Below are 26,601 nucleotides of genomic sequence, written 5' to 3' on the forward strand. Positions count from 1 at the left end.
ATCATCACATTCAGTTTCATTATCAACCGTCTCCATGTTTCATCTGAGGTTGTCTGTCTTCTAATGAGCCTATTTCTATTCATTGTTGTGTTTGGCAAATCATAAGCAGCATGAGAACAGTGGCAAACTGCGCGTGTGTGTAGTGAGTGAGTGTACAAACACACACAGGTGGCTCTGTATGCGGCTAAATTGGAGGAATAAAGTGTACGGGAGCTGTTTAGTCTCTGTGTAAACTGAGTGGGTGGTCAAAGCTTCGGATTCCTAATGAGAGGGGGAAGGTCTCGGCAAGTGTGCGGTTGAAGCGGGGAAAACTCCCTCTTCCATTGATTTTCCTGTCTTTGTGCTGCTGCCGTGGGTGAAATTAAGGCTTAAGGTGTTTAAAAGTGCTTAAGATTCGCTGACACTGTGTTGCCGAAGGAGCTTTTTGCTGAGTTACATCTGTGCGGTGCAGTATGTTTATACCTGGATTTAGTTAATCCCTGTTTCTTCAGCTCTAATCTCAGTTTGTTTAACTGCAGTGCGTGAATGAATTAAACGTTTCTTATGATCAACCAAACATTTACTTTCGGCCGTTATTTTTCCGCGCATGACATCAACAACTCACCAAGTCATATATCAAAATGTCCAGCGACTTTCTGATCTGTTGTTCCAAATTGATGTGACGTTCACATGAATTTTCCCTGTCGGGAAGTCATTTTTCTGATTATTCTGACACCACATCACATTTTTTGCAACATCTGTTCAGCATCTTCTGCATGAAATTTCCTGTACTTTCTAAAATGACGTTGCTGCAACGTTGCCATACCGGGTGTCCGAACAAACACGGTACGTCGCTGCAACGTTGTAATTGTGACGTTCATTTATGTTTTGATGTAGTGACATTCCTGCAACATTACACATAAAACGTTATGTTGCAGCAAAATTCCAGAGACATACCATTTAAGATGCTATGTTGCATTTACGTTCCTGCAACATTACACTTAAAATGTGACATTGCAGTGATGTTTCAGCAACAACCCTAATTTTGTGGAAATGTTGGGACAACATACAGGCGGTGTTTACTATACATGCTGGCGAAATAAATAAATAAATAAATAAATGCTGGCAACCACACTCTGGAATTTCACTTGGCAGGTTGCCACAGCGTCACATGGTGCAAATATTTCATTGCAACTACGTTCTTGCAACAACTTCGTGTTAGTAGGGATTGCATAGGCAAAGTTTGTTGTCATTTGCTCAGATGTACACTGGAGACCACACAATCCATAATGGTTTTCAGACATGATGCCTCAGTGAACACATTACTCGTACGTCTGGAACGATGGGTTGACTATAATCAGCCTCCATTCTCCATTAAACACCCTTCATATTTCTCTCCCAGCAGCAGTGTAGCTCATTATCCTCTCTGTCTCTCTTATATGCACTTTATCCAGTGAGAAACGCTTGCCAAGAGGACAAAATTAGGGCATTAACAACAGCCTATTAAAACTGCATCGCATTGCACTGTTGGATTGCTTATTGACATCTGGCAAAGCTGTTGCACCAGCGATGTGATGACAGTAAAAACACAAGGAAGAGAAAGATCAAACAGCATTTATTATCATCTTAATATAATTTATATTTAGATAAAACTAAGATCGACTATAAGTGTAGTGTTGCATACATTAAACAATGGATTTAGTGTATACATGCACAACTCTGGCAGGATGATCAAGTTCCCATTAAGCATGATGTTTGTGTTGTTTTGTGTGTAACAAAGCCTGTATGAATGCCTCTGCTATGAAACAGAAAATCACAGTAATTCCAGTAAAGGTTGTGTCTCAAGAAAAAAAACAAATAAATTGTCAGTAAACCATCAGTTTTTCTCCAAAGTTCAGTACATCTCTGAATCTGTTTCCATCTCCTCCTGTCTGTGGTCAGAGGTCAGTGGGAGTCTCTTGTGGTCTGAGACTGTCTGGGTTTTAGCGGTCGGCGTTCATCTTCCGCAGCTTCGGCGGCAAGTTGTCCTCTGGCCTCCCTCCAGCTGAGAGGAGCGGGCTGTGCATGGGGACCGGAGCAGGGGACAGCGTGGGCGCCAGGCTGTGCTGGTACAGGTCTCCAGTAGACTGGGTCATGGGTTCGAAGCCCACCTTGAGGGACTTAAGTTGCAGGCGATTCTCCGCCTCGGGTCCTGGTGAGGAGGAGCTGAGGCGCTGGAGCTTCAGGGGCAGGTCTCCCGTGCTGCAGGCCTTCTCCGAGTGCTGAGAGCTGAGCAGAAGCACCTTCCTTTGCAGGTCCTCCTTCCCGGACGAACTCATCCTCTGCAGCTTACTCGGCAGTCGGCCCCCAGCCCCCCCCTGACGGCCCCTCTCCTCTGATGTGTTGATGCAATCCACGGAAAACACCCGGTCACGCCGGGTGCCATGGCTCTCAGTCAGTGCGGGTGTGGGAGTGGACAGAGGCGAGGGCAGCGAGTTCTTCTCTTCATGCTCTTTGACGCTGTACGGTGGTGTCGGCACCTCGAACGTGCTGTGGAACTGAGAGTAGTCGACCCTGAAGAAGCCCTCCTCCAGGGACATCACCGGCAGGAAACGATGGCCCCATAAAACCTCATCCTCGGTGTATGATGTCCGTGCCTGGCATGTCATACCTACGAGAGAGTGACAGAATGTAGTAATAATACATAAATAAATGGGATGTAGCTTCAACAAAACAATTACCGGCTGATAAGGAAGCATGTGAAAGGGCAGCATTCACTCCCATTATCTCTTTTTCCGCTCTGCTCTTTTTTATTGCTCGTGGAGTCACTGCTTCATGCTCCTTCCTGTGTAATCTACCACCTAGTCCCATTAAGTCACATACCAGAGATTTAAATAGTGTTTCAACAGTAAATCCACAGGGAAGGATTCTTACCATTTCCCCAGTGGTTCATGAAAGCAGTTAAACAATGAGATCGTATTTAATATACAATCTATGACTGAAGCAAGTTGTTCATGCTTCCCCCTCCTTCTCAAAACGAGCACAACTTTGTAATTTGACAATAACAAGTGTTGACGAGTCCTATACTCTGAGTCAATCAGTGGCTTATATCTATTAATCAACAATAATCAATAGTCTGTCAAACTAAACCTGAGCCTGACTGACTGCCAGACTCCATTAACTTGCTCAATTTAACAGTTATAAACATCTACTCCTTCTACAAGATTGTTAATAATTTGTTATGACTCATAAATGGATACTGACTCATTCATAATCATTTGGCTTTAATTTGAACTCTAATTAATATGAAGCAGTAAACAATACCCAGTTTCATCTATCATTTTGTCTATTAAAAGAAAATTGTGAAAAGCGCTCATCACAATTTCCCAGAGCCGAAAGTGACAATTTCAAACGGCTTCTTTTGTCCAACCAGCAGTCCAAAACCCAAAGAGTCTTCATTTATTCTCATGAATGACAAAGAAAAGCAGCAATTTTTAACATTTAACAGGACTCATACAGCTTTTTAGAGCGATATTAAGACACTTTTCTTGCACTTACAAGGTACCTAAACCAAAAATTTCCAGACTATCAAGGCCTTTATCACCACTCATCTAAACTGTTACTATAAATTGAACTGCAAATTCCTTTATAACCACAGAAACCAGGGTATGTTGTCACTTTGCTGATCCCAATTATTTAATGCTCGCTATCTTCTAGAGGACTTATTTTCATTATGACAAATAGGAAGACGGGATTGTTCATTTTAAATATTCAGGGCTCAACAGTACCACGCTGGGCTAGTAAATCTACCAACTCTCTTCCCCAATCTGGCAAGTGGTAAAAAAGAATGAAACTATTAAACCATTCTGATCACTGATTAATCACTAAAGTAATTTCTCATGCAAAAAAGACAAAAAATGTTGTTTTCAACCTGTCAAATACGAAGATTTCCTGCTTTTCTCTGTTTATATTCATATTAAAGTGAATTAGCAGCTGTACGGCACCATTCCCACATCAGTACATCAATGGCAGTCCTGGGTCCTGTCTTTACATGTTGTTATTGTACCTTGTGGTGCTGATTGTGTATTGTACCGGCCCGAACCTGTCCTCATCTCAAAGACAATCTTTGACTAATGTCTAATTCGTATGCGTGTTTTTGTCAATAATTCAAGCATGAAGTATTGAGAAGTAAAGATTTTCTACTAATGTCGGTGCCTGTGTGTCTGCTGTACACACAAACACTTCTTTCCGTTTGACCTCGGCCATTGTAAAATAATTTTCTTGACATTTGAATGCTTGTTGGAGGTCTTTCGCGATCGATAGGCTCTTAGTCCTTTTTTTTTTTTTCTGATCCACTGGCTCTGCTTCAACCTGAGCTTTTCTGTTAAACACTACAGTAAGCTGTAGAGTAGGAGTCTGATCCCGTCCCTCTGAGGGATGATATGTGCACTGTTATGTCATAGCCTGATGCTATTCCAGGCTCACTACTCATCTCTCTCCACTGAAAACCTTCAACACATCCACACAAAGGTCTTTTTCTTTTTCTTAATTGGCCGAGAGGCTTGGCTTTAATTGCACGGTTAGTCTGGCATCATTTTCCAGATGCGTTCTCCGTCTTACCAGGAGGATAACTGTATTTCTGCTGACTGAAGACACATAAGACAGCAGTAATGTCAGTGCCGTGGAAGCTCGTGGGTTTAGCGCCTGACAGGCATGCCAGTTTTGTTTCATCATTCAGGCGTCATATGGGTATTCAACCAGCTGGTTAATGTTTACCCCATCCATGAAAATAAAAGCCCTTAGCACAACTATGCAAACACTTGGCAGACAGCGAACAGGGCGTCCCTGAAGAAGACTTTATGTAAAATTCCTGCCAGTAGCCTTCACTACCACTGTTTACAGAGTGTATTATGATGCTCAGCAGGCATAGACAGAAATAATTTTAAGCACTGGCCCCCAGAGGCCAACAAGCTCCTGGCCATTTTTGGTGGCCCAAATATAAACTTGTGTAAGGCAATTTAACACAACTTAAAGGAGCAGTATGTAGTAATTGTGCGTGCCAAAATGAGTAAAGCAGTCCAAATAGTGAGTGGGAGCAAGTTGTTTCCCACCCACCCCCTCCTCCGAGTCCTCCACTGTGAGCTGATCAGCTGTCAGTTGTCTGTCAACGTAAAGTTAAGCCCGTTATCCTGAAAACAAAAGCGCACTACTCTGAAACACACTCTGGGGTTTGAGTGAAGTGTCTGCCTGTCTCACCGCCTGCCAGACTCCATTAAAATATTGCTCAATTTAACATTTACAGCTTTGATTAATGTGCTGTTTTTAGAGGTATTCACAATCCTTTTTGTTCCCATACAAACTGAGTTTAAATGACATTCAGTCTAATTGGGTCCAGGTAGGCATTTTTAATACCCGTGTGGATTTGAACAGAGTAGTTGTCTTTCTTTCCAAGCAGGAAATGCTTAAAGTCAATAAGTTATTGTGTTTAGCCTAGTTCGTCACAGTATTGAGTCAATAAGCGTAAAACAATAAACACTGTTACTGTGAAGGTCATTTTTTTCTATAGACTACGTTCTCTTCAGCCGCTCACACCTGTTCAGGCTAACATATTGTTTCAACCCTTTATTTTTGTGGAGAAACACTTATCTCTGTCTGCTTTTTTCCCCCCTGACATGTAAAAGGCAGAATCAATACCACCTCGAAGACGAGAACCAAAACTGACAACTATTAGAGTAACTGCAGGTCTGGTTGACACATTAGAATGAGTTTGGGAGACAATCAACTAGCTGAACAGCTGTGTCAGCAGCAGCTGGATGTGAGGGGATGACTCTTAATGTGTTTGGGTTAATGGGATGTGCGTTACTGTGAGGATAACAGGATATCGTGGCCCACTGAAGGTGACAGCGCCGGGGCTTCCCTCTTCTACTCTACTTGTGGCTGCTCTCTGATTTAATGGTATTATCACCAGAGCACAGACCGTGTTGCCTGCACGCCTGCTGATCCCTCCCTCCTGCTCTAAGCCTATTCAGCTCCGTGGTTCCTTCTACAGCAGTGAGGGTTACGGGGGATGGAGGGGAGCAGAGCTAAAAAGAAAAGAGCGAGATGGATTTATTTGTACTGGACTTCAGGGAAAAATCACTGTGTTAAATATACAAGAGAGAGAGCGTCGTCATCGCTGAGAGTACTCCAGCATGGCTGCCTGTAGTTTACAGTGGTGGCTTTATAACAATGTCTCTCAGGCTCAGAATTACCTCTGCTCTCAGCTGTCATCTGAAAAATGGAGTGGAACTTCTACTAAAACCCCAGCTCATTCATCATAGTGACACACGCATCTATGACCACAGGCTTTTATTATGCATAGGGTGGGCATAAACCGATTCTGCAGTAATAAAATATCCCTCATAATTCAATCAGCGTGTCATTCTCATGTGTTGTTCTCATTCCCAATTTTTTCCACCTCCTGCGTTCTTCAAATATGCTAAACTGAGAAGTCAGGGAAATGAGATTTCACAGTCTAGATTACGAGTATCTATTAGACAGAACTGTTATGTGGGTTGATATTAATATGAATTTACATTTAGATTGAGAGTGAGAGGAGTAAAGGAAATAAGCAGTGAGAGTGGGAAGGAGGTGGATGCAAAAAGTGAAAAAGGAAAGGGGTGAAAGAAGTGAAGATTAAATCAGGAGGAAGCCCTCACCGGTGGTCTCCACGATGCCCTCGAGAATAACGACAATCTCGAACTGTTCGTTCATGAGAGAGCGCTGGGATAAGTCGAAAAAGGGGCTCTTGGGATTGATTTCGTGGCAAATGGTGAGAGGGGACACCAGGAAGAGCTGGTCCGCACCCGTCCCGAAGCCAACATCCAATTCACACTGGTCCAGAGGCAAGAACTCGCCCTCGGGTGTCTGACGAGACTGAAAGACAGTGGACAACAAGAGAGAGGCGGAGAGAGAAGATGGAGGGAAGAGCCGGGAAAGTGAAGTAAAGACAGAAAAGAAGAAGAAAGAAACAGGAAAGTGAGGATTAGATGCATAAATATATAAAAGTCCTGTATTCATCGTGTTACTTAAAAGTAAAAGTTAATAGCAAAAACATGCTCTTATTAGATTGTTAATACTGATGCATCAATACATAAACAGCATTTTAGAGCCTCAACTAAAGTTAGCTAGCTAAGTCCAGTGGTTTGAAGGGTTAAATCTGATAGAAAATAAATCTGAGGAGTTTTAAGAAGAAAGAAAGTTATAATACACAATGCAATGGAAGCCAGTTCCTGCCAATGTGATGGGAATAAAAGATCCTGCAAGTCATTATAGTGAGAAACTTCCTAAAAATAGCGACGCAGTCTCTCAAAATATTGAGAAACTTTGACAAAATAATGGTATCTCAGTGTCATGAGAAACTTTCTGCTGATAAAGTTTCTCATTATTTTTGAGATACTGCATCATTATTTCGTGAAAGTTTCTCATTATACAGCGCGACCTCATACATCCACGACAGAATATGTCGGTTGCAAATGATGCCCAAAACTACATATATTATTACACACATGGTTTATGTTTTAAAACGTTCACAGTTTTGTTTCTTGGTGACTTGGTTAGGTTTAGGTCCTAAAACTACTTTGTTAGGTTAGGATTAGGAGAGACTGCATTTCAATAAGTTATAGGATTTTTTCCCCATCACATTGACGGCAATGAGCTTCCATACAAATCAGTTTTTAGACTTTTTTCTAACTTTTGTTTTTTAGCGTGGGAAATATCAGATAATTTTTATCTGTATTAAGTACCAGACAATGGAACTATTCAAGTAGCATAAGTACCTCAAAATCGTGCTCAAATGCAGTATTTGAGTAAATGTACTTTCCACAGTGCTTCAGCGTGGGCGTGATGGGTGTCATGGTGTCATTCTCTAAATAAACATACTGTATATATCACCCTCATAAAAAAGGTGATGGAAGATGTTTTCTGTTTCAATCTACTGCATCTCCTCTTTCTCAAATATCCATTAGTTCCGTGTTTGCAGTGGCCACAGACTTGGCACTTCACAATGATTTCTAGAAGAAGTTGCAGGCGGACGTATGAGACAGCCGTATTTGGACAGGACTTTCCCACAGAGTGTTAACTGGTGCGGAAGCATTTAATTGCCCAGATGAGGTTGGAGCGCAGCACTGAGGTCCTGGATGCATTTTCTCCTCTCCTGTCTTATTCTGTCTAATCAATCCGTTCACCTTTTCTCTTCCTGTTTGCTTCCCTCATTTAACAGTCTGCTTTACCCCTTTTTCTCTTCAATGCCTGGCCATTTTTTTTAAATCCTGCCTTCACAAAGAGCCTTGCAGCTTTTTCAAAAGCTTTAATACATTAATAATATTTCAATAAAAGCTTGAAGGAATGGCCAACCCTGCAAAAAAAAACAGCTTTTGTGTGTTCCAGAGTTAGATGAAAGGTTTTTTGCCGAGTCATTTAAGAGAAAAAAAAAACTTCAGATTTTAAGATTATCTTTACAAATCATCAGGTTTGAGATAACAAGGAGCAGAGCAGATTTGTTTTGTGGTAATGGTGAGATTAATTTTGTGTTTTTCTTTTTCTACTTATAGCATCACAAAAATTCTACACGCTTCTTTTTAAGCCAACAATTAACATTAGCATAACAACAACAACAAAAATCAGTGTCAAGTTGATTTTCTCATAAAAGATTTAATAGCAAAAGCTGATTTTTACACTCTTTTCTCTTTTTCTTCATTGTTACACCTCCAACCAATAATTGGGATGCGTCAGCCAACAGCCACCCACCCACACACACACAAAACACACACACACACACACACACACACTATCCTCTACCACACACAGCTTCATAATGATCTCCCACACAGATACACACACAGTCCCACCCCCTTCTCTACAACCCTTTCTGCCATTTCTGGATCTTTTGTTTTCGCTCTAAATCCTAAAATAATCGACACATTATTCTCACAAAGGCAGTTTCCTCTTTCAGCCTTTGTTACTGAGTCGGTGTCATCTGGTGATAAAATAGAAAAGTGGATAATCTTTGACTGCAACACAACGTAACTTGCTCTAGTTACATCATAGATACTGCTTTTTTATGCTGTTGCAGCATTGCGCAGACCCATAGACTGAATATATCATGTTTGCAATAATACTGGTGGCAGATTACCCATCAAACCAGGCGCCTAATCTCTAGCCAGCAATTGACCCTTTGCTTAGCCCCTCCTTCGAGTAGCAACAGTAACTAAGCACCACAGGCCTGTCAAGCTTTGCATTTCTCTACATGTTGAAACAGTGTGCATGCACTCTGTGTCTCATGAATTTGGAGGGTATTTCAAAAAATATAATACAAGACGTGTGAGGAGTGGATCTTCTGTAAGATAAGCTGCAAACTTTAGCATGTTTAGCTCACTCCCTCCAGCACTGTTACCTCAAGTCAACTTACATTAGATACCACCGTCTTTGCCAAGCTATGGCTTATTTCCAGGGGTTACATTGGGATTTGTTATATGGGGGACTGAGGAGGAGGATGTGGGCTGCAGAAAACGTGGCCCAACGACGATGCATCTCACTCTGGCTCACTCTCTTGGGTCTGAGCCGGTGCAGTTTAGTTCTTATTCTGGCGCTCTTCCTGTGGGCGATCACAGTCTGGCTGGGTGACCTGCTCAATGTCTGCTGCTACATCACATACACACACTGTACATGTCACATCTGACCAGTGTTTGCTGGGATATACTGTAACTTTAGCCTCTGTCTTTTGGGGTGTTTATATTAGCTAGCTACATTTCTGAACTCTGCTAGCAAGAGTCATAGCGGGACATGCTAACAATTGCAATATATGTTAGAGTAGTTACACAGTTTAATCATCAATAATACACTTTTGTTTCTCTTGTTCTCTTACTCTTGTGTCACTGCTTCAGCATGTTTTGAAATCCAAAGCTTCACAGACCTGCTGTGCCATGACTGGACAATTGCAATTTTGGGAGAATGTATATCTGTGGCCTCACAGATTATGTATGCCGTCACATTTACAGAGGTTTCTAACATTGTGTTAGGAATAAAGGACAAAAAGACAGGGACTTGTGTCAGGATTCAAGGGGTGAGCAAATGATTTTCATTCATAACTAAATGAGATTTCAGTGGGTTTACTACATCTCATTCACCCATCCAGACCACTGCTGGACTGCAGCTTCATCCTGACCTCCCTCTGACATTGCTTTATAGTTTATCCCTCCGAGACGCAAACTGTGACTGAAGTGTGAGTAAACAGACTTTGCATTGCCAGAAAACATTGCGTTCTATTTCTATCTCCTGTGAATATCAATGAGATGCTCTTCTGGATTTATGTTGGAGAACGACTTTCATGTCGGGGGGGGGGCATTGTTCACTTGTCAGGTGCTTACAGGCTGCTGAATACAGTTTGGCATCGCTCCTCCATGTGGGTTATCTCATGTTAGCTACGGGAAATTCTACTTTTCACTCTCTGTCTTTGTCGCTTAAGATTAAAAAGATGGATGACTATATGCAAACACTGACAGGCAAAGCTCCTTACACAGGCCCCCGTTGGCACTCTCCTACGCTTCTTCGTGTACAAAGATTCTGAGATAGCTGAGCTTGTTGAATTTTTTTTTCTTTTCTTTTCTGTAAACACATAAACAGATTTTTCTCCCGGAGCTCTGATGCATCCAGACAGGGACTTTTTTTTAAGATATTTTTCTTCGATACTTTTGAGGAGATTGTGCAGAAGAAAAAAAAAAAAAACGCTGGACACATCTCTGTTCAAAATTCTATCCTTCACGTCCGACCACTCACTGACCCAATCTACCTGTCAGCTGCTCATTATCATTAGAAAAGCAACATGGGTTTGTTTCATGCTCACAAAAGGAGCGTTTCAGTGCTTTGAGTGATGCTCATTCATGAAGACAGGTGATAAATAAAATTGATTAGACCTAGAGTGGCCTGATCTTCCTACTCAACTCCTCTCCATGCTCTGCCAGGCCTTCATCAATCAGTAGCCTGAGAGGGGGCTGGAGGAGCTTGTAGGCAATCAGGTCGACTGACAAGCCAGCCAATTCACGCAGGCTTTCACACTGCCAGATACCGTCTGACTCAGTACATCTCAGTACATTTGGGTCAGTCTAACATTTCTCCCAATGCAGCAAAGACTGAATGAGATGAACTGCTCAAATCAAATCAAGTCAAATGAATTGGACGTCTAATGTGGGATCGACTGCACAGTTTTCTCCTGGTCTCATGAGATGGGCATTTGTGCATGTGTCAAAGACAGTGGTGCAAAATACTTTACTTCATTACAATTTAAGCCTCAACACAACAATCCTGCAATAGAAAAAGAGGTTTTAATTTAGCTGCATTCATTTTGGAGGATGTAGTTTATGGTGTGTTACAAATGGGGTTGACAAAATAATAACACCTGTCAGTATAATCAGGTCCCACAGCTAAAAATGTATAGAAACTAGTTAGAAAGAGAGGTTCATGTTGCTAAAAGTAATGGATAATTGCCAAAACAGATAGCTACAAGTACCGATTACTACAGAGGAAACTGTGATCACATCTGTCTGCCTCAAATTGATCACTAAAGCCCCCTTTTACACTGGACCAATAATATCTGGCTTTTTACTTCAGTGAGAAAGGATGAACTCAGCATTCAGTCCCAGGTAAAATGACTCTGCGGTACTCATGGGTATTTATCGGCTCCAGCTCCGACTGATGGAAACATGGCACCTGGGTAAACACACTAATTTTGCTGCTTGGCTTGACTCGGTGTGTGTCAGCCCAGCACAGAGGAGTTTGCTCCCACTTGAAGGCGTGCACTCGACTGAAACGCAGCTGTCTTTTGTAGAACGTCTTTCTTTTAACTTAACACAACTGCTTTACAGCTGAAAGTGAACATGAAACAGTAAAATAAAGCAGATACCTGAAAGTATAAACCGTGATGCAGGAGACAAACTAAATCTCAAACCACAGACATTCAGGCCTTTTTTTTAACTGAGTTATCTTCAAATTCCTACAGTTCAAATTAGAAACTGTAATCCAGTTACAGAGTGTCAGGATCCCAAAGTTTCCCCATTCATCCTGCTGAAACCTCACATCTGTATTAATTTTTGTTGGTTTGGCAGCTAAGAAAAACTTAGTTCCGTGTTCTTTAACTTATTGATAGCTTAGTGATAGCTTTTAGTCATTTTTCTGTTGTTTGCTAGCAGACGGAAAGCGACCAGAGACACCATCATGCAACACAAGTCAGCAGAGAGCCATAATCCATCGCTCCATAATCACCCACACTGTGTTTTAATACAGCCATATGCATGATCTAGTTGTTATCATTTGACATGTTTCTGTTGTCAGACATCTGAACAAGAATATCTGTCGATTTGATTGCAGCTCATGAAAGCAATCTGGTATCCATGTAAATTTCTGTGCTGCTATAATTCACCATTTTATGACGATATAAACAGAAATACAGCTGTCTATGGCAACACTTGCGCTGTGTGATTGTTTTTGTTTGAGTGACCACAAAAGGGCTCTGGGGCAAAAGTGAGTTGCCCTCTAACTTTTATTGCCACAGAGCACCCAAAATTCACAGTAAATAAACAATAAACAAACTTTTACACAATAACAATGAGAGAAAGCTGCGGGCAAACCCATTAAAATGTCTGCAAGCTGTTTTTCTCAGGTTTATGTGTGTATTAATGGGACAGCTGTTCACGCACTTAATTGAGCCTTCTGCTGAATCTCCTCTTCTCTCCTGAATGATGACCTATCCAAATTTGGACCGACCAATTACTGTTTCACATTCCCAGCTCGCTAAAGTTAAAACTCACCAAGCTGACAAAGCAGACAACAATTGGTCCATCAAAAGTTTAGAAGAGACCACCTTCTCGCCAGAATTCAGATTGATTTTTAGGTGATCTCGTAAAAACCCTGCTCAGCAACAACATTCATTGCCGATGTTATTTTCGTCAGTAATTGGATACTAACTCAAGCCTCTGGCATTAAAGTCAGAAAAACTACAAGCTTATCCACCACTCCAACCTCCACACTCACTAAATTCCCACCTTGCTGAATAAAGGGCACACTATTACTTAAATTGTCAGCTTCAGAACTGTAACATCAAGGTCATTCTTGTGGATAACGGGCTGATTTTTCCACAGTAATGCTCCGAAAATACTAGCTGTGGTTCCATCAACGCATTTTTGTGTGCATTTTATAGTGTTGCAATAGAAAGGGACTACAGTTGTGCTGATTGTTGATTTTCGTCCATCGCCTAAGACAGTCATCGTAGTCACAGAAGAGGAGAAAAAGAAGCTGTTGCTGCCGGTTGTTGCGCTAACATTATGTCTACATGTCCCCTTTACTTTTTCTTATTAAACCTGGTCAGTTAGGCAAACTCAAGTTACATGTATGGCAGGAGTGTTCCTTTCAATTGACAAAAAAATATGCAATTAAATTACAGCTACTAATCAAAAGGGGTTGCATAGAAATGTTCCTTTCTGTTTTTTTGGCTGGTTGTTTTTTGGGTTGTGACCTCTAATCCTTCTTTGTTTATTATAGCCATGCGTATCATAGCCCATCTCTAGTTAACTGGCCATCACTCCACATCCAGTGACTGATCCACTGGCACCAGTTCATTTAGAAAAGCTACCACTGGAACCCATATTTCTGCTCACTACTCAATATCTCCAAAAGTTATCACTGTTTACACTCTAGCAGCTTCAATAACAAGGTCATCTCAAAAGTCTGCACCTCCTTCGGCTGTTTCTCATTCCAGTTTGTTGCCTTTTGTGGCTGGAAAGAGCTGCAAAAGAAGCTAAAAACTCCACAGCCTCATTCCTTTACCCGTATTTAATAAATGAGTCACCGATCACTGCACCATTGTTGTATTTACTGTATATATTGTGACGTTTTAATTTTGTATTTTTATTGTCATGTACTGTAAACAAGAATAGTCTCTCTATTGACTTATCTGGCTAAATAAAGGTGAAATGAGTGAGTAAATAAAATAAAAGATTGCCCATGAAGTCATGCTGATTAGGTGACTGTAGAGACTTACACCAAAATTCTGAATTAGACTTGTTGTTACAGTGATCAGGTCAGTCAAACCATATAGATATTATATGTTTGTTTGGAAATACTGAGCCTGAGATGCACGCTGCATGTCTTATTCTCTGATTTCGCTTTTTTTTTTTCCTCTCAAAGTGTTTTAATTCTCAGTGTGACTCTCAGTGACTTGGGCGGCAGTTGGCAGAAATGGTGTCACAATGTTCTTGGCCAAAAATGTGTTTTGTTGTCACCGTGCTGCCTCGGATTTTTACTTGGGTGTGGAACATACTGTAACAAGGCTCATACATTATTACTGTCAGGAGCCCGAGGACGTAGTGTTTATTCAAGCATAATAATGCTATATTTTATGGGTTGTAAATTTATGGCTCAGACATTACAAATAACGCACACTCCACCTCACAGATGCCCTCCTCTGAATGCCTCAGAAAGAAAACGTGTGTGTGTGTTTGTGCGTTTGTGAGCGTGCACACACCTACAGAAAAACATCCTATAGTGTCTGTATAGACTCTGAATTATTTAAGTGTAGAATACAAAGCAGAGACGACCATGAGCTGTCCACATCTTAAGGCTTTCTGGCTCTGTGGCTCACTAATCAATGACTGCAGGGCTTCAAACCGTTCTCTGGCCCTCCACAACCTGATAGTATAATTGCATCTCTATTCTTATTAGAAAAGAAATGGAAATCAATTCTAGTACTACTGACTGGTGTATGTAGCCCACCCTGCAATCCTCTGGGGAGACATGAGCTGAGAGGATTTCTCTCTCTTGTATATCTCTGAAATAGAAGGCACCATTCATACAATGAAAATATTAAGAAGAAAAAAAAAAAACTGTTGGTAATTCTTTTCATGTCTGCGAGTCTCTCACAAGCTCTTTCACCACTTTCCATCACTTTCAATCAATTCCTTCACTCTCTCGCCCTCCTCTCACCCTCCCAGTAACACCACAGTCATATTTTCAGCCGGGATGTTCCACCACGATGCCCTCTGAGGCTGTCATGGTTGCCCTGCAAAGCTGCATTTCAACTGCTTATGGCAGGCCTCTGTATGACAGCTCTCCCTTTTTTTTTCTGCCTGCTGTCACCCAGTAATCACGACAGTTCAACGGAGCTCTCGCACGCCGACTTACTGTCCAAACACAGCAGCACAAACAAGCAGTTCCAACTGAAACAAGCTTTGTCATCTAGATTTAAACCCCCCGTTTTTGCGGATGATTGAATTCGACACTTCAGGTGGTCTTGGTCCAGCTGTTTCGTCTGCGCCAGAGTTCGATTGAAATCTTTCGCAGCAGCCCAGATGAATCATACTAACCGGGCAGCGTTCGTTCTGTCTGAAACAGGTTACGCCTTGGTCACACGACATGACTTTCAGAGTCATAAGATCACTGTACCGTTCACACTACACAACTTTGTGTCTTGTAAAGGGGGATCTTGAAGTCTACATGACTGATCAGCAACAGGCTTTCACACATTACAACTACAGGAGGAATCCATGATGAGTCTGTCTGCTCTTCAAACTACATTTAGCAAAAACTAGCTTGAAATACTTTATAACTTTTTGTTACATAGCTGTGTTTAAATACTCGATTGTGATTGGTCAATTAGAACATTCTTAAGTCTGTTATTTCTTTCTAGCTTTATAGCTGAACTTTGCTATGTATAACAGACCATTGTTATGAAGAAGAGGAGCAATAAAATTCACCTTCAGGGTGATTCAAGACCTCACTGCTTTACGTCGGGATCCATTATAATTACCACTACCACTAGGATGACGTATTTTTGTAGACCAGCCTGGAAATTAGCATCATCGTGGTTACCGCCACAAAACTTTTGAATTAGTACAAAAATTAACCTTTGTGATAAACAAAGATTTATGATACTTGCATTTTTTGTTTAGACAAAACAAATTAATTTGATTTTGTTTACTCTTAACAAATGAACACCACTTTTATGATTTTTAAAGTGTAAATGCAATCACCAGAAGGCTAAAGTTAGGCTATAAACAAACCACACCTCAGCCACATGACTACAGCATTACTTTACATTACATTATAAACTCTGTAGTCTCATTTACCCACTTGTTAGCAAACACCTTTTTTAAGACACATAAAACTTAAAGGGATAGTTCATCCCATCATCAGAAATACATATTTTTCCTCTGGTCTGTAATACTATTCATCCATCTAGATTTTCTGGGTGTGAGTTGCAGGGTTTTGGAGACCGAAGAGATGTCTGCTTTCTCTCCAGTTTAATGGGACTAAATGGTCCTCTGTTTGTTGTGCTCAAAGAGGGAAAAAACCCAACAGCAGTGTCTCTTTCCAGAAATCATGACCCACTTACTCAAGATAATCCACAGACCTCGTTGTGAGCAGTTTTGTGTAGGAGCAACATTCTTCCTATAGTAGAATCTACCAGAACTGAACTTAACGTAGTTCCTTCATGAACCTGTTGGTTTTCATGATTTCTGGAAAGAGACACTGGTGTTGAGTTTTTCAAATGTATTTTTTGGTGCTTTGAGTACCACAAGTCTTATACTGAAGAGAAGGCAGACTAGTTATATTCAAAACACAGAATCTCACACCAAAACAATCTACATGGATAAATAGCACTACGGGTATGAGGAAAAATATTTATTTTTGATTTTAGAGTCAGCTGTCCCTCTTAAAATTCACATGTAGGTTATTTACAGATGTTTTTTTTTTTAATTTTGCAGGCTCCCGGCTCATATCTTTGAACTATTCACACATAAGTGTGATTTGCTTCTGATCCGGGAGCTTTTGCTGAGATCTCCCAAGTGCCACCAAGTAGAAAATCCGGGCTAAAATCCTGCAGCGTGAACTCTGCATTAGTGTGAAAGCAGTAATTTCAGCTGACACACTGAGCAGCAAAAAAGCTTGTGAGTAGAAAAAGGGCACTATTTGCCTTCTTGCTCTCCAGAAGGGTGCAAAGTCTGTGGAAAACAGAAAGTGGCTGCATATTTTAACCTTTATTCTATGAAAACATCTTGACAGCAACTACCCCTAATTCCCCAGCATCCATGCAGACTCGGATACTCGGAGAACCACCATGAGCGTTTTTGAAATGAAACATTTTGCCTGGCTGATATTGTTGACTTACGCAGATTTTGTTGATTTGGTCATTTTTCACTGATTTTTATACAGGCTACATAGTTAAATGGTTTCTTTTTTGGGAGAGTCCATTCCTTCCATTCCTGCGTCTGGCTTGCTGTGCTCGATCTGCTCTGTGCAGTTACAGGCAGCTTCCTCCATAAATAGACTCTGGGCATATTTGAAGCAGAGCAGAGCAGAGGGCCGCCTTTTGGATGCTTCTGAAACACGCTGCGATACTTCTGGTACAATCATAAGTATTGTCTAAAATGGTCAGCAAATGTGATGCAGCTGTGTCCGGTGGATTCAACCCTCGAGAAACATGCCGCTGCCATCCACCACTACTTCAAGGCTTAAAAAAAAACTTTAGAAAGGTTCAACTTCATGCAAATGTTCTAACTACAGAAAAGTACTTATTGATGGTTTTAGTCAATGACTTCCTAATTCCCTCTGATACAATTTTAATGAGTTCAGTGAGAAAAATGATGCTTGGAATAACTCACATGAGGAATGACAATGAAAGCGAACAAGCTATCATTATTATAGTTCAAAATGGCAACATGCAAAGTTGTCTTTATCATACAAGATCGAACAAAACAGCACAGCTGATTCTAAACAAGTCACGTTTGTCACCGTGATAGCAAGTGGACTTTGAAGCTGAAATAACAAGTGGGTCAGCCATACTCAGGGGTGCAACCTTTACTATCAATAGAGCAATTTTTGTCCAAAAAAAGGGGAAAAAACAGTTTGAAAAATGTTCAAAGCTACAACTAGTCTATTAAATTCTCTGGTTTCCTCAGAGACTTTTCTTTTTTTGAATTTGACATCCTGAGGTTGCCTCGGGAGACTCAGGACTAGCCACCAGCAGAAAAGGCCCTGAGCCATAAAGGAATGAAACACATTTTTTAAAAGATTTTTTTTGGGGGGGCTTTTTGCCTTCGCTCTGATAGAGACAGACAAAGAACAGACAGGTAAGAATGGAAGACATGCAGTAAGGGGCCACAGGTGGGAGTCAAACCAGTAACCACTGCACATGGACTGCATCTTCTACCAACTGAGCCACAGAGACGCCCTGAATGATGCACATTTTGATCGATTAAATATTGAACTTTTTTCAGTTTATAAGCTGTTTCATGATTGGAAATGTATAAGAATCACTTTTGCCTACAACAATGAGAAATTAAAAATAATAAAATGTAAAAAAAAAAAACAGTTATTAAATCATTTCCATAATATTTTTTTTTTTTTTTTGTCAAAGCCACAGGGAGCCACTGGAGGGGGGCAAAAAAGCAGCACGCGGCCCCGGATGGTGATGCTGGTTCAATCAGCAAGAGAGGAAGAACAGAAAACGTGAATGTTTTTTAACAACTTTCCTGGTAAGAAGGATGGATTTTATGTGTCACGACCAAGCACAAGGGCTACTAATGTTATATTAGGTAAAACACAAATTTGGTTTTGAAAACTTGATGAACATTATTTTGTTAATAGCAAGCAGCTGGGAAGTCGGCTGCGATTGGGTCTGTGTCTCCTGAGTGGCTTAAGGTTGACATTTGTCGGTTCTGTAGCTTTCAAATTATAGGTGGGTCTGTTTTTTGGTTGATTTTCCTTTTCTTTTTGGGTTTAGGCTCGAATTCTTGGACCCGCGAAGACCTCAACTTTTTTCTTTGACTCCATGTGTGAGCAAGGTTAATACTGTAGTTAGTAGTCAGGTCCATCCTTTATTTATACATGCAAAGCTTCTGTCCTCACATGCAGAGGTGAGTCATCTATAGTCGCATTGGAGGACTTGGACCATGTTCATAGAACTAGTTTTACCGTACTTCTTCTCTGTTTACAAGATATGACTCTTGGTGTTCCAATTTAAGTGCAGTCAGCGGGAAATCCTAATCATAAAACCCTGCAAAAGTTTCAGAGAATAATCAAAAACATTTTCATAAGTTGTGCTGAAAGAAATTGTTTTTGTTTTGTAGAGGAGTTTGAGTGCACCTGCTTAGAGCTCATTTGCTCTGTTTTAGATGAAGCTTGGTCACAAAAACCAACAAACTCTCTTTCACATAAATACACACAGTTTCTCCACAAATTAAAATCATTCCTCTGCCAGTGTTTTAGATGACGAGTTCAGACTTGAAGAGGGCTGCAGTTCAACAGCACCACCAACATTTCTACACAGGAACTGCACCGGGAGCATCCAGTCTAAAATAAAATGACTGATTAAGTTTTTTATTTGAGGGATTTTAAACACTGTACGTGACATGTAACATTTAAGGGTATGTTCAGCTAAAACAACAGCATTTTGACTCAGTTATTCTTTCTTTTTTTGTGTGGTCTGTGCTCCGGCAGAGCTGCTGTAAAAAAAATCTTTCTCGGTAAGAGAGGCTCTGAAGCGAAAGAATAAGGTTAGACCACAAAGCCCTGGAGCAAAACTAAAAAAAAAAAAAAAAAAAAAAAAAAAACAACACTAAGGAGCACACAGTGGATGCTGTATTTATTGTATTTCACAGAGAGAGAGAGGGAGTGTAAAACTGATGTGGGGTTGGTAGAGAGGTCTTGGAATTTATACTGATTGTGTTTCTTACAGTCCAGAAGGAAAGGTAAAAGGAGAGCGGCTCTACGGGATAAAAATTCCCCGAGCCTCTATTATATGTCTTTTTGAAGCTGTGTCTTTCCTTGTTTCTTTTTCTTTTAGTTCTGCTTTAATAAATCCTCTTGTAGTCCATTTTTTACACATTTAAAATAGACTGTATCGTTCCACAGTGCTGATACACTGAAATATCCTAGTGCGTACACATGTGACTGTACTCTGTGCCTATGGGGCTGTTCATGTCCTCCATGCTTGCAACAGTGGAGCAGCTCCTCGGTCCTGCCTCTCCCTGCCTGCATGCATCATTAAGCTGACCATCGCTGTGCTGGATGTGGCTGTGCAGAGGGGAACACAGACATAAACAACCTCCAAGCACCTCACTAATGCTGTTTGTCTTCTTTATGGCCCATTTTGCACACTGAACATGGAAGTGGCTGAAAGGATCTCTATTATGATAATTAAAAGAGGAGCCAGTGGGGCTTGCTGATGTTTGTGGTAATTTTCTGCATTGTTGCTTGTTTTCAGAGTGCGAGCTTTATTAGCTGTGTTCTGCATTAGTAGCGAACCAATGTGGCACAGCATTGTGACTAACAGTGGACTTTTTGTCTTTTTACTGACATTTCAATGCTTTCCAAGGCATTTATATCTCAGAGAAGATAGATAAAAAGAATGCACCCTAAAGAAAATGCATTTCTTTATGGATGCTTTTTTTTTTTTTTTTTTTATCTCTGCACACTCTCTCCCAGGAGTGCTGTTTTACTGACTCCAGTGAAGCTCCCTCCTCTCTGAGCCTTCCTCAGGGGCCAATCTTTGTGTCACATCCACTTACTGACACACACCTATCTGTCCAGGTGAAGAGGAGCTGATGCCAGACACGGTGTCGACCATTCTCACTGCAAAGACCAACAGCGTTTTACGCTCTTATCTCAGTGGTTTGAGATGCACCTGGCTGCCACTCAGCCTCACCGCCCTGCAGCTGGAGGATTATGGTAATGCCACCTTAAGCCGGTTTTGTTTAACAGGGCATATATTGTGTAGTGGGACCTGCTTACATTTAAGCTTTGCATAAAGAAAAGGCTGATTTTAACCATTGATATGCAACTGTTCCTTCTGCTTGTGTGCTCAGATGAGAAGGGAATAAAGAGTCTTCAGAGACACCAGATGTCAGTCAAGAGTGCAGTCACTGTGCAAGAGAGAAATTGCTGTTTATCTTTTTTATTTTCCCTAAGATTGTTCCACTATTTGCATGGGTCTTCAGTGTGCAATACTTTGATTTCTGTTTAATTATTTCCACACTGCTAAGACTATCTAATGTTGAAGGAGGGAATCTTATAAGTTAATTGTACTGTATGTTTATCTTCATATTGTTGATGATTCTTTGTAGAGTATCTATCTGTCTTTTTCAGTGATGAAAGAAGTTGTGATTTATGTGCAGCACAAACTTAACTTCCACTCAGTTTAGTTCAGGGAGTTATTATTATCTGAAGCTTACCTTTATGAGTTTGCACCTGATCTGCGCGGAAACCATGTGGCTGTTCCGCAGGTTGCCCACCCGGAACATGAGGCACAGTTTGCCGTCTCGCTGAGAAATCACCGCGTCCTGACTGAACATGAGCGTCTCTGCGCGCTTCTTCGGCTGGGACATTTTAATGAACATGCAGCCGATGAGAAAAGCGTCCACTATGGAGCCCAGCAGCGACTGGAACAAGAAGAGGATGATGCCCTCGGGGCACTTCTCGGTGATGTACCGGTAGCCGTAGCCGATCGTGGCCTCGGTCTCGATGAAGAAGAGAAAAGCTGAGGGGAAGTTGTAAACATTGGCCACGCAGGGGGTGTAGGACGAGTCGTGGCCGTGGTTCAGGTCTCCTCTGATGTACGCGATGATCCACCACATGGATGCCATGACCAGCCAGGCAATCGTGTACGTGAGGATGAAGATAAGCAGGTTCCACCGCCACTTCAGGTCCACCAGCGTGGTGAAGAGGTCAGAGAGGTACCTGCTGGTCTCCCCGCCGAGGTTTCCATGCTGCACGTTGCAGCGACCGTTCTTGTCCACGAAGCGCTGCCGTTTCTTCTTCACCGGAGCTGAAAAAGTGGTCGCCCGGTTTGTGTTAACCACCTGGTAGTCTTCGCCAAATTTTCTCCGAAGTGCCGCCATTTGAGTTCTCCTTACGTAAATAATTTACTCACTATTTAATCCATGTTTTTGTTTGTTTTAGCCTCCAAAACACCGGTTACCTGCAGTGCGTAAAATGCGCCATGGCCACTTCAGTGCGCACAGTAAATCCTCGGAGTTGAAAAAAAAAAATCAAAAAAAAAATCAGTGTTTGTCAGTGGTTTTAAAGCACTGATGTGATCCGTTTATTTTAAAACCTCCACTTCTATTCTTCCAGTTACTTCACATGAGAAGCGGAGGTCGCTGAGTGCGGCTGGCTGCTGTGCGCTCTGCTCAGCCTCCACTCTGACTGACTGGCGAGTTGCTCACCAGTGGAGCCAGATAGGAGGAGCTGCCAACCATTCACAGCTTCTGGTGGGCTGTGAGGGATGAAGAGGGAAGTGTGAGTGTGTGTGAGGGAGAGGAGAGGAGAGGTGAGGAGAGAGAGGGAAGAGGAGGAGGGGGAGTTACACAAGACTGCGTTTCTGTGTAAAGAGAAAGAGTGGTGGAGAGTTTGATTCTACTGCGTAAGTAATTTGGTCGATTAGATCAGTGGGCGACTCAATTTATATTTTAATTAATTAGTTGATTAATTTATTCATTTACTCCTCATTTTATTACCTTTACATTGCAGCTGATCCTCTGTATGATTAACATGAAGAGTCACACAGAGATCCAAAGTGATGAGGCTGGAGATTCTTTGTGCTTCTAGTTAAACTGCGCCATCTAATGGAAGGACGAGCCACGTGCAGATTTGCATTAATAATACACGCGGTTTCTTATGGGCAACATCAGGTGCTGTAAAACCAAATTGTAAGTAAATACATAAAATGTGTTTAGAAATGATAAAAACTTAAAAATGTTGAATTAGAATATTCTTTCCGCCAACTCCATCAGATTTGACAAAAGCATCATTTAATCAGATATAAAAACGGTTAGCTACGTAATAATAATAAAACTTAAACTGTTCCCAGAATAGACTTTTATCCCTATTCTCAATAATGATTTATTAAACTCATGTTTTTATGATGATAATAATAATAATAATAATAATAATAATAATAATAATAATAATAATAAGAGCCTGCATTAGTGAAAAACAGATTTTACAAAGTGTTTTGACAGACAAAGCAAAAGAGTGAGATACCCAGGAGGCAAGAGAACAACAGGAAGCAAAGCAACGAGGCCACACAGAGGCAAGATAAGATTATGCTTAAGTTAAGGTTAAATTAAAACACAAGCAAAAGACCAGTTACTGAACTTTACTGAGCATGAAATAATAATATTTGAATTTATTCAGTTCTATTAACTTATATCAAAGAGTAGATGTAACAACACCAAACATTTAAGCACTAATAACCTCCAGCTTTTGAGTTTATGAGCTCAAAAAATTGTAGCAACAGTTTGACTCAATTTTAACTGCTAACTTATTCAGGTTTACACTGGGGACACTGACTAATTGAATTGCAAATGGACGGCAGTGATTCTTTGTGCTTCTGTTAACCTGTGCAAAAAGGCTAAAGATTATTAAATTGAGGTAATAATGCAATGTAAATGAACAGTAACAGAAAAATTATACAGTAGCCTATTCATTTGAATTTTAAATGTTTTCCTAAAATCTTCCATTTTTCCTTACTTGCTTTAAATAAATGAAATTTTACAACTCAGTGTCCGAAGGCTTTGCCATTAAATCCGTGCTTCTCCTCTTTCCTGTGAAGCCTTCTTATTGATTTGGATATTGGACCACAGTGGAGGATTTCCTGGACTAGCATCCTCCCAGAGGACAGTCCTAAATGGGATGGCTCGTCCCTGCCTCTTTGTTGCCCTTGTTTTAATCAGATAGAACACAAAGGTTCACAGTGCACGCAAGTACGACTGTAATTAACTTGTGCATAATTACAGTTTCAATCACACAGGTAGTGTGAAGACGCCCCAGACTGATCTCATCAGATGACACTCGACTGAAGTAAGTTTTATTCAGACATTTAATTTGAGCGGAGTGTTTCTGAGAGACGTTGACACTCTGAGAATATAAGATCAAAAATCAGTTCAGTGCTTTCATTTTTTGATAAAGTGCTGTTAAGAAAGTCTTGCAGCATATTTCCAGCCATTTATCAATAAATTATGTAACAAACTGAATTTGTGCCTTGTGCCTTTTTTGCTTCTGTGTTTTTAAAGCTTTCTGCTTTAGTGACCTCAGTCTATTTTTGTTCAGTATAACAAATATGTCTGACATCAAGACGTCCATGTCTTTTCCAGATTTGCCCCCCTGCAGTTTAGTCTGTCTGGTCCACCTGAATTGGGTTTTCGTAAACTCGCTGAACCAAACTAATTATTGTTAAGTCAGGCTAATGTTAGGGAACATTAGTTACACTTTAAACATACTGTTCCTGAAATCATAACAGCCTCTTTTCTGTTTACGGTCAGATCTCTGTGTTATAAACAAACCAACTAGCCAAAAGGTTGTAAGGCTGGGGTAGAGAAAGAAAAGCCCACATTTATGGTTTGAAGGAGACAAACACCTTCTTTTAAATGTTATGAAAGACTTGGTTGTCAACAGGTTTTTGGATATTTACAAACATCACAAGGCTGACCTTTTCAAGAAGGTGGTTGAATGAATGAAAAGGGAAGGCTGCGTTCACACGGTGGAACAAGTCCACCAAAAAATCCTATTCTAAAGTGGCTACAATTAATTTAATGTTATATTAATTTTGGAGGCTCCTGTAGACAAAAGCAGTTGTGTTTTCACCACCATTATCTCAAAATATAACATCGAAAATTAAATTATCTAAAGAAAACTTTCCTCATTTTTCCTTTTAAATGGCCTCTTACTGTAGGTTTGCCTGGGGGAATGTAAACACAGGCTCATTTCATCGGACTTAAAGGACAATTCGACCTGGTTGCAGATATTAAGAATAACTATACAGAAATAGGAGTCTTGCTGATGGTCTCGCTTTTATATGTAGGTCATTTGAGCATCAGTATTAAATCAAACTGAGACAGTTTCATAACCACTTTTAAAAAAAATCATTGTTGTACATTTAATGCAAAGAAGCAAACTGGCTCAAGTGGCTCCAGCTGTTCCACTTTTCCATAATCAGAGTATGCACGGCTGCATGTAGATGGGAATATCAGTGGAGTATTCATCTTCATTAGCTGTGTAAATAGCGTAGGAATATCATCTTTTTCAGAACAAGGGCAAAAACTGTAGTGCATATAAACAAAAAATAAACACCTGCCATGGCCTTGCAGGACTGTCCTTTTATCTTATGTAAATGCTGTTAGATAAAAAAAAAAAAAAAAAGCATAGCAGAAAGAGAAAAGAAACACCAAAGGTTTCTGAAAGAAGAAAATAAACGGAAAAAAGGGGAAATTAAGACCTGATGTTCGCCAACTCATCTGCCGTGAAGGGAGATTATTGATGGGCTGGTTCAGGAGATATTTGTAATAGTATTTGTATTGGTAAATAAACTTGATGTTAGTATTTTCAGTGTGAGGGGGCGCGTTCCAGTGGGAGAATGATATACCCTCTATCCCCATCCCTTCTAGAGCGTGTAGGTGAAGGTATATGTGCAAACAGACTTTATTTGATCTGTTGGAGTATGACTGCAACCACTAAACAGGTTTGCATGTGTATACAGCAGGCTGTGAGTTCGCCTCCAACCTGGTCTAACACCTAATGCTATCAGTGCACCAAATAAAATCATCCAAATGTTATTTTATCACCACAAGACAAGTCTCACCACAGCACAGGTTCCTAATAACTGACAGGGGACTTCTGTCTCAATAGAGAGAACTCGTATACGGCTGTGATCCTCCTAACAATTGAGGATTAAAGCGTAGATGGCCAGGATTGCCATCTGTTGTGTGCAGGCATCAGGCTTTCCCAGTAAGAGGAATCCAAATCAGCACAACACAGGCAATCAGCAGGCCTTGGCTCTCCACTGTTCACAGTTTTCTTGGGTCCCATTATCAGACGAGGAAAGAAATTTGACAATTCACATCCAAATAAATTGTGGTGTGAGCGCGTGGTGAGGTTGGAACAGATTCAGGGGAGGGGGAAGAGGGGAACAAAGACATGCTGCACAGGCTGAATTATTAATGAGGAGTTTGAATTGATAACCATCTGTGTCATATGATACACAAATTACCACAGATTGCGGACATGAAAATATTGGCCCGTGTTTCATGTTCGTCCTGTGCTCTGTGTGCAGGTAGAGATGCGCTCACTCCTTTGTCTCCTTCACAATGAGGCCACATTACTCTGTTCAAAGTGGAGTGCGCGGCGTATGATATGACTCAAAGTGCAGGAGTCTTAATGTCTCCGACCTTAATGTCCCAAACACTCAGCTCATAGCGGGGACTGAGGGAAAGTTGAGCCATACAGTGACATTTTCTAACCTTAGCTGACATTTGACATATAAGACTCAGAACGTGACATTGAAATCACACCACACTTACAGGATGTTCTGTTTTTGTGTCTGTTAGCGTGAGATGTGCCTTTATGTGTGTTTGTGCTGATGCTTGAAAGGATTTTATCAGCACGGGACAACCTGACCTGAAAGATGCTTAAAGCTGTCACAGGTGGTGATGATGTGTTTTCTGTACTAAGGCAGCAATACTGGATATTTTTGTATTAACACTGGATCACATGTCTTGATCGACACACGTTTTCTGTTGAGGATGGGTTGAACTAAAGTAATTGCTAAATTCTATCAAG

General features: G+C 40.9%; 1 protein-coding gene across 1 annotated transcript; it reads right to left on the reverse strand.

Annotated features, from left to right (window-relative positions):
• Positions 1-1,922: 1,922 nt before the first annotated feature.
• On the reverse strand, positions 1,923-22,031 carry LOC146309259 (G protein-activated inward rectifier potassium channel 1-like). The gene is made up of 3 exons (XM_084743933.1): positions 21,219-22,031; positions 6,657-6,873; positions 1,923-2,629 (listed from the first exon to the last, which is right to left on the reverse strand). Exons 1-3 carry the CDS (start codon positions 21,882-21,884, stop codon positions 1,962-1,964), a joined length of 1,551 nt encoding a protein of 516 aa, XP_084600059.1. The 5' UTR covers positions 21,885-22,031; the 3' UTR covers positions 1,923-1,961.
• Positions 22,032-26,601: the final 4,570 nt, after the last annotated feature.

This window comes from Lutjanus erythropterus, chromosome 19, assembly GCF_056507025.1.
Source record: "Lutjanus erythropterus isolate fLutEry1 chromosome 19, fLutEry1.hap2, whole genome shotgun sequence".
NCBI lineage: Eukaryota > Metazoa > Chordata > Actinopteri > Lutjaniformes > Lutjanidae > Lutjanus > Lutjanus erythropterus.

Bases quoted from the DNA above. Each gene is read 5' to 3' on its own strand.
- LOC146309259 (XM_084743933.1), bottom strand. From the start codon at position 21,884: ATGGCGGCACTTCGGAGAAAATTTGGCGAAGACTACCAGGTGGTTAAC. The intron at 6,874-21,218 runs GTAAGCTTCAGA...ACTGTCTTTCAG, and splicing joins TCAGGTGCAAACTCATAAAG to TCTCGTCAGACACCCGAGGG. The intron at 2,630-6,656 runs GTGAGGGCTTCC...ACTCTCTCGTAG, and splicing joins GGGCATCGTGGAGACCACCG to GTATGACATGCCAGGCACGG.